At 60.3% G+C, this 8,395-nt stretch overlaps 1 protein-coding gene and 1 non-coding gene across 5 annotated transcripts in view; both read left to right on the top strand.

The window, feature by feature from the left end:
• AP1B1 (adaptor related protein complex 1 subunit beta 1) overlaps positions 1–7,280 on the top strand; it is a 53,361-nt gene extending 46,081 nt beyond the window's left edge. For 3 of the 4 annotated variants that reach the window (XM_029225408.1, XM_029225423.1, XM_029225416.1), the window contains exons 16-22: positions 1,825–1,970; positions 3,224–3,353; positions 3,655–3,739; positions 4,372–4,458; positions 4,551–4,705; positions 5,383–5,391; positions 6,192–7,280. In XM_029225408.1, the coding sequence (XP_029081241.1) occupies positions 1,825–1,970; positions 3,224–3,353; positions 3,655–3,739; positions 4,372–4,458; positions 4,551–4,705; positions 5,383–5,391; positions 6,192–6,266 (687 nt within the window). In that variant the 3' untranslated portion in view covers positions 6,267–7,280. The remainder of the gene's footprint in view (positions 1–1,824; positions 1,971–3,223; positions 3,354–3,654; positions 3,740–4,371; positions 4,459–4,550; positions 4,706–5,382; positions 5,392–6,191) is intronic. The other variant, XM_029225432.1, reaches the window with a different exon arrangement.
• LOC114902249 lies at positions 2,464–2,560 on the top strand. Its single transcript, XR_003795426.1, has one exon. It is a non-coding gene; the product is annotated as a small nucleolar RNA SNORD125 (small nucleolar RNA).
• Positions 7,281–8,395: the final 1,115 nt, after the last annotated feature.

Genomic DNA, 8,395 nt, shown 5'->3' on the forward strand with positions numbered 1-8,395 from the left:
GGACTTTCTCCCTCCCGCTACCGTAGTCACAGGCGGGTTCTGGGATGTGGGTGTGCTCTCCCTCCAGAAGCAGTGGCTGTGCGGGCTACATTTTCCTGACAGCGCTGTGACTACCTCGAATAGTTTGTCCTGTGTGCATTCCCCGCTCCTCCTGGTCAAGGGGAATGAGGCTCTCTGTACAAGAACTTGGAGTTCCTCAAGCACTTGGGCCAGTGGATGCTGACAGTTCTAGACTCCATGAACCTACAATGACCAAGAGAGATGAGGTCCCCACCCTCGGCAGTCAGGATGGTGACAGTGCCAGAAAGAGCCAGTTCTGCAAGAACCTGGGAAAGGAAGCCAGGTTCCTTGGAGGGGCAGGGAGCAGGGAAGTCACCGTGGGAGCCCTCTGAATGCTGTGTGCCAAATCACAGCTCATGGCTAAAGCCATGAGATTCTGCCCTCATAGATTTGTCTGGGGGAAGCAAAGCATGATCAGAGTTAGCAATTAGGACGGGGTTAGCGTGGGGCATGCTTTCCAAGCAGAGGGAACAGTGTGTGTGTGAGGACCAGAGCCCAGGGAGAGCAGGGCACCAGGCCTCGGAGGCCGTGGGCAGTGGAAGCATTGCAGGATTGAGGGCGTTCAAGGGTGCTGTGATCTGATTTGCATTTTAAAAGATGGCTTTGGCTGCTGTGGAAATTGGGGATAGAAGAATTGGGCAGCTATGCGAGTGGCTGCCATCTTACCTGGGGAACTCTGATGGTGGCTCAGACACGAGCAGTGCCTGTGGAGAGGGGAGAGCAGAGAACGTGGTGGCAGATGGGAGGAGGTGGTGTTGACAGGACCTGAGCTGCATGACCATGGGGGTCATGGGTGGGCTGAGGGCTGGTGCCCAGATGCTCTGGTTCCTGGCATTGGCGACTTGAGAGACAGTGGGGCGTTCACTGACACAGGGCACCTGGAGAAGCTGGCCTGGGGCGGGGCTGTGAGCTGTCCTGGTGAGAATGGCAACTTGAGAGGCATTTGCGCGTCCACAGGATGGCCCCCACTGGTGTCCCTCATGGGCAGAGCTTTTAATTCATGCTGTTGCTTAGCAAACGTTCCTTGCATACCAATCTCACACCAGGCTCCGAGCCAAGGATGCAAAGACAGAAAAGCAGAGCCCTCCCCTCGAAGAGAGCTGTCTGGGGACCGAGAAGACAGTTTATTTGCTAAAACGTCACTGCAGCGGGAGCCTGGAGAAGGAACCTGGGGGCAGGCTTCCAGGAGGAGGTGGGCTTGAGCTGAGACTCGGATGACAAGGGCAGCCAAGCAAGCAGCAGAAGACCTGCCAGGCGAGGGGTGCTCTTAGTACTGTCCTTGGTCAGGCCAGTTGGTACAATTAAAGGCCAGCCCTGCCTTCTGTGAGATAGGGCAGGCTGTGACAGCCAGGGAGGCCTCAGGCTCTGGCTGAGGCCCAGAGTGCCCTTGGCTCTCGACTCTCCTTGGCTCGTCAGGAGGCTGGCAGGGCCCGCTTGTCTCATCGCTTTCCTCAGCCCTGCTTCTGAGTCATCCTTCTCTGACCTCCAGAGACTCAGCTCAGCTTTGGGCACACCAGGTTCCTCCCTGCCCTGCGCTGCTCCAGCACGTGGCCACACGGCTCGGGGGTCCTGGGCAGGCTGTGCAGGAGCCTTCCTCCCATCCCATGGTTCACATGGTCGTCCCCTGATGGTAAAGGCAGGTGTGATCAATCTGAGAGGCCCCTTTAGGTGTGAGGGAAGGGGGGTGGGGGAAGGACCCTCACGTGGGCTATGGAGTTGGGGACATGGTGAACACCAGCCCCCTTCCCATCGTCTTCCCTGCAGGTCTGGCTCCCAGCTATGAAGGCCAAAGGATTGGAGATCTCAGGCACCTTCACCCGCCAGGTGGGGTCCATCTCCATGGACCTGCAGCTGACCAACAAGGCCTTGCAGGTCATGACCGACTTCGCCATCCAGTTCAACCGCAACAGGTGAGCTCCCTGAGGCCAGCCTGCTGAGAGGCCATGCTGGTGACTGCAGGCAGGCGCTGAGGGCTGTGGGCCTGGAGCCTCTTTCTGGTGAAGGAGGATATTCCTCACAACCACAGCTCAGGCCAAAACTCTCTAAAGCAGTGATTTTTCCCCACAGTAACCTCTTTATGTGGACACCAAAGTATGAGGTGGAGGGGCAGCGCACCTCCCTTTATTTTTGCCTTCCCCCACTGCCCCGGGGGCATTTTACTGACATAATCTCCAGATCTGAGCAGCTCCCGTCTCAGGAGTCTCTAAGAAGGTGGATGGGGAGTGGGCCTGCCCGCCAGCCTCCCCCATGTGGCAGGATTAAACCACCAGACAGGGCCTCTGTGAATGGTGGCTGCTCCAGGCTCCTAACCCCTACCAGGTCCCCTGTCAGCAGGGAAGTTCTCCTGTCTGGCACCATCAGGGTCTTCATGGACCAGGCCAGGTAGGCCAGGGCTCTCTGGGGGACCCCAGCAGCCTCTCCTGATGATCCTTCTTCCTGAGCGGCTCTAGTGATGAGCAAACTGAGCCTCTAAGAAGTTGACTGAAGGGGCTGTTTCCTCAGGGAGAGCCTGTGGGCCAGTGGTTTCCGACCCTCTGTCAGACCAGGGAGACCCTAGAGGCCACAGAAACACTCCAGTGTCTCTTACGCTCTTGGGCATCCTCCTGATTTGCTCACATGCTGCTATACCAAGAAGCAGGGCTTTTCTGAATCTCTGTGGCCATCTTATGATCTAGCCAGTTCTGGCCCAGACAGTAAAACCCAGTGTCTCGTTTGGGATGGTCACATCCCTCCTGGGAGATGGAGGTTGGTCACTGAGAGTTGGGCAGTCACAGAGTTTTCAAATTAAAAGAAGCTTAAAGGCTCCCTGGTTTGTTTTGTTTTGTTTTTTCCCCTGGTTTTAAATGGAGCTCCTTGAGGGCAGGGCAGGGGCACTCTTACCTGGGCCTGCCCAGCGCCTCACCCAGAGGAGAAAGAGGAACAGAGATGGGCTTCAGGCCTTCAGCTGTCCCAGATTTCTCTTCCTGTTCCTGTGGCCATTGAGGGGTGGGGAGTGGGGGTCAGGAGCTTGTCCTTCAGGCCTGGGTCTGGGCCTGGGATGAGGCCGGCTCAATGGAGAGGCTTCTCGCCAGCTGCTGCCCAGGCTCCGGAGCCCCAGGAGCCTACCTGTCCTGTGTCAGCACCTGTTCCCCCGCCACCCCCACGGGGGCTTGTCTCTCCCCAGCTTTGGCCTGGCCCCCGCCGCCCCCCTCCAGGTCCATGCGCCACTCAGCCCCAACCAGACTGTGGAGATCTCCCTGCCTCTCAACACAGTGGGCTCAGTCATGAAGATGGAGCCTCTGAACAACCTCCAGGTGTGTTCCAGGCAGGGCTTGGCACCCCAGTCCTTACCCACCTGCCCCGGGGAGGAGCCTGGGGGAACCGTCTGGGGCCGGGCTGGTGCTGGCAAAGGGCTGTCTGTGGAATCTTGCCCTTGGACACAGACTGGGGGCAGGGATGGGGAGTGGGGGAGGCCGGTGGGAGGGGGTGTTGGGCATGGCTTCCGGGGAAGTCATGAGAGGGAACCTGCTCAGGTGGGCTCACAGGGAGCAGGCACTTCCTGGGGCCTTAGGGTGTCGAGCATCAGGGACTAATCGGGGACCCCCTTGTTCCTAGGTGGCCATAAAGAACAACATTGACGTCTTCTACTTCAGCACCTTGTACCCGCTGCACATCCTCTTTGTGGAGGATGGGAAGATGGGTGAGTCATGAGGGTGCCCCTGGGATCCCTAGAACAGATGGATTGGCTTTGCCCCACGATAGAGTCCATGAGTCACCGGCTCCCCTGCAGAGCCTGGAGTGAGGGTCACAACTTCACCGGGGCCCCCAGGGTCTTATCTGGCCAGCTCTGCCCCTCAGTCTTGCCTGCAGCCTCTAGACAGTCGTCGCATGGGCCCCCCAAGGCAGGGAGCCTCGGCCATGTGTCACACCTGATGCCCATCCCCTGTGCCCCAGCTGGAACCCCTGGGAAGACTCATCCCAGCACCCAGAGGGCATGGAGCACTTTGCCCACGACACCTCTGTCACATCAGAAGCTCTGTAACACCGCTGTGACTAATGAGCAGGGTGCTCGGCTCCAGAGCAGCAGGAGGTCGGATGTGGGTGGTAGTGGGGAGAGCTTCGAGGCCCAGAGGCAGGAACCCTGGGTCTTTTGGGAACAGCACAAGTGGCCACCCTCACAGAGCTCAGGGTTTGCTCAGGGAAGCAGGAGGGGCTGTGGCAGAGCCAGTCCTGTCCTCAGCTGCAAGGTGGCACTGCCCCCCGACCCACTTCCTGCTGAGGGTTACTGAGCGGGACCAAAGGTGTATCAGGATCCCACCTCTACCCCTTCAGACCGGCAGATGTTCCTGGCCACGTGGAAGGACATTCCCAATGAGAACGAAGCCCAGTTCCAGATCAGAGACTGCCCCCTGAATGCGGGTAGGACTCCTGAGCCCCGCCCCCACTCCATGCTGCCCCTCGCCTGTGCCCCAGGCCTCCCCATCTCTGACTGGGGGCCTTCTGACCCCCAGAGGCCGTGAGCAGTAGGCTGCAGAGCAGCAACATCTTCACCATCGCCAAGAGGAACGTGGAGGGCCAGGACATGCTTTACCAGTCCCTCAAGCTGACCAATGGCATCTGGGTGCTGGCGGAGCTGCGCATCCAGCCCGGCAACCCCAGCTTCATGGTGAGGGCCCCCGCTCCTGCCTGCTTGCCATGGGGCCTCTGCCTTCCTATCTGGGCAGGCTCTCCCGTTCCCCTCCTTCCCGGGCCAGGGGTCGGCCCTGATCGGGGGGCACTCTAGCCCAGCTGAGCTGGGATCCCTTTGAGCCTGGCATTGGAGGATCATCAGAATTCTGACCTTAGAAAGCTTTCAACTCAGTCCCATCTAGTTTCTCAGATAAGACACCAAATTGGGTCTCAGAACAGTGAGTTGGACCAGAAGATTCTGTAAAATTGGGCCCTGTGAGGTGGCCCAGTTGGCCCAAGTCCCGTCTGACTGGGAAGTGGCTCCGCTGGGCGCCGGCCCTGGCCCTCCGGCTCTTCCCCACCTGAGTGTCCTCCTGGGAGGACGTAGATTCTGAGCAACTCATCCTTCCTGACCTTTGAGTCAGACCTCAGTCAGGACGTGCCTTCCCAGAGGCCAAGCCGCTGTTCCAGGCCCCAGAGAGTCCAGACTTTGCTTCTCCCTGCACCCAAGTCTCGGGCAGGCATGACCCTCCAGAGACTGCTCCCTGGGCTCCGCTGGTGGTGTGGGCGCAGAGGTCGGGTGGGGCCTCGGCGGTGGCTTCGGTGGTGGTAATTTCCGTCTCCCTGTGTTCGGTTGCTGCATGTCCACCTTCCCTGCTGGTGCCCGTGGTGCAGGACTTGGAGGTTAGCGGATTGCTTTTCTCTTCCTCTTCCCCTCCATCCTCCCAGCTGTACCTCGCACACCCCATCTCTTGGCCCGGCTCTCCCGAGTTGGCCTCACCCCGCTGCTCCCCAAAGCCGGGCAGACACGCATGCAGGCTGCAGGCAGGAGGATTGGCTGCCCTGTGCTCCCCAGCCTGGTGCCTTCACTTCCCACAGTCAGTGTGCACAGAGCCCTTCAGAGGAGACTGGGACCCTGACTGCTAGAGCGCCACGTGCCCCTCCCCCTTCCCAACGGCCCCCTTCAGAGCAGTGATGTTGGCAGGAGGGGTGGCTGCGCTTGTCTCCGCTGCCAGGGCTCTCCAGGCTCTTCCCACAGTTAGAGCCGAGCCAAGTCTGATGTGCCTGCTTCCTGTGCAAGAAACCAGAAAGACCACCCAGCGTCCCCATGGCCTCCCTCCTGGCCCCAAACCTCCTCTGCCCTCCATGGGCTGTGGGGGGCCTGGCAGCTCTGCAGGGTGCGGCCAGCACTGCCTGGCAGCCTCGGGCTCGTGATTCACGCTGCAGAGGGCCATGGTGGTGGGCGGACAGCAGGCATGTGGGCTGCGAGTAAATTTGGTCCCCACCCGGCTGGCTGCAGCGGCCGCCCCCTCACCTAAACCACACAGCTGCCCCAGCCGCTGCTGCCACCAGGCCACGTGTGCGCACCACCCTCTCCCATCTGGTTCCCTTCTTCTCTGCCTTCCCCGCCTGTTCCTTCCCAGCCCTGGAGAGGAGCTCCGGGAATGAGCGCTCCCTGTCCCCCGACCCCTCTCTCCCTGCAGCTATCCCTGAAGTGCCGAGCACCGGAGGTGTCCCAGCACGTGTACCAGGCCTATGAGACCATCCTCAAGAACTGAGGCCCCGTCCAGCATCCGCTCCAGCCTTCCACCAGCCGCGTCAAGGAGCCCCCTGGGAGGTGGCAGCACCTCCTTCTCCCAGGAGGGGCCGGGCAAGGCTCCTGGCACCCACGGGCTTCCCTGGTTCTGACAGTAGGGCCTGCCTGGGTCCTCGGGATACTCGCGTGCTTGAGACCCCCCTCTTTCCATTGCTGCTGACGTTTAGCATCAGGTGAGGAGGGGACCAAAGGAGCCAGTGCGGCACAAGAGCTGGACGGGGAGATCCAGGGTTCTTCTCTTGCTTTTCCCAGCACCTGAGGGCGAGCACACAGTTCCCTCCTCGGCTCCCAGCCCAGGAAGCCCCCTACCCCAGTCTCTCTTGGGGTGGTGTTAGTCTCTCTTGGTGGTGCCCTCCTCACCGCCCCTCTCTTGGGATGGACCCTGGCAGGCATCCTGGCATGTGTGGAGGGTCCACTGGGTACCAGGAGAGCTGCTCTGTCAGGGCCTGGGGGCTCCCAGGGCCTACAACCCCACCCTCCCGAGCACTGAGCCGCTCGGGGAAGACCATGCAGAAGCTCCCAGAGCCCCTCCTGGGCTCCTGCTCCCCTGGCAGACACACCCGCCCGCTCCCCCTCTTGCCCGCGAGGAGCTCTGCCTCTGATACATTCCTCGATGTGTCCAGGGTTCCTGGAGCGGAGACACGGCTGAGAGGTGGGGCATGTGGGCGAGCGTGGTGCATCCTGTCTGGGGTTTCTCCTTAGCATCTGCTGCCCCCCTCCTGGCCTCCTTCAGTTGTGTCTGACAGAGCATTAGGTTTTCCTGTTACTGCTGTTTAATAATAAAGAAAGATTCTGCTTTTGGCAATCACGGACACTTTTTTCCTCTTCCACCAAATGTCAGAATTAAAAACTGCTTCCAAGTGGTTGAGGATGGTTTTCTTGAGCCCTGCAGTAACGATGTCTAATATATATAAATAGAGACTATATATTGTATGTTTACTCTTATTTTCAGAAAGAGAAAGTGAATAAAAATGATGACATCAAGTGTGTCCCTGGCCAGTGTGTCAGGTCCTGAGGCTCTTCTGGGCAGGGTCCTGGATCTCCTGGGGTCCAGGGTCAAGGGCTTGAGCTGTGTCAGCCCCTGCCTAGCCCTGCTGACAGTACCTTTCCCTCTCTTGTCCTTGGAAACTGCCTGCTGAGGCCTGCTGGTCTCCCAGCACCTCTCCCACCCTTGATCCCAGCTCCACCCGAGCCCACGCCGTCTTGCCTTTAGATGCTGGGAGGGCCGAGCCCATCTTGGTTTTCCTCAGCTCCTGGGAGCGGCAGGGAGGCCCAGCACCAGGCCTGTCTGGGCGGGCTGTTCCCCGCCCTGCATCTGCAGCGGCCTCCCCAGCCACCACCAGGGACACCTCATGTGGCCCCAGTTCTGGCACTGGCCTGGCTCCCGGGGTGGGGAAGGAGGTGGGGGGACTCTGGGCAGGGCTCTGTGGGCAGAGCTGCCAGTGGGTTCTCAGTGCCTCGTGGCTGGTGGGCCCTCAGCCCCTTCTTGCCATGGCCACTCCCTGCACCCTGCCCATGCTGGACACACTGCTGTAGGCATTGTTAGGGGCGCCTGGCCTTCCACTGCCCCACCTCTGACCCCTGGGGTGTCACCATACTGCCCTGGGACCCCAGAGTCTAGAACCAACCAAGGCCCCTGACCGCACAACCCCAGTTCTCGCCTCACCTGAAAGTCCCCAGCTCAGAAGGCCACACACAAACGCAGCTGGAGTCCCCTCCGTCTGTGGACTCACTGCAGCCTGCCCTGTCGCCTGCCATCCTGACCTGCTGAGGCCCAACGCCCACCCAGCCTTGTGAGTGCACTGCTGTCCCCAGTGGGGCGATGATGAGGCCCAGGACCAAGCCCCTGAGGTGAGGGGGAAGTGCCAGTGAGGAACGCTGTCCTGGCCAGACAGAGGCCCTTGGACCGTCATCGGACACCTTGGGTTCGTGTGCTCAGGCCTCAGGTGGTCGTGGGAGGAAACTTACCATGATTTTGTCCCTCGCCAGCTTTCCTGTCCCTCCCTCACCCCAGTGACACCCATCACAGTGCTCTCCACAGTCCCGGTGTGCTCAGGTGTCCTTATTCTCAGCTCTCTATGCTTCTCAGGG

Source organism: Monodon monoceros, unplaced genomic scaffold, assembly GCF_005190385.1.
Source record: "Monodon monoceros isolate NGI ecotype Baffin Bay Population unplaced genomic scaffold, NGI_Narwhal_1 Super_Scaffold_1, whole genome shotgun sequence".
Taxonomy (NCBI): Eukaryota; Metazoa; Chordata; class Mammalia; order Artiodactyla; family Monodontidae; genus Monodon; species Monodon monoceros.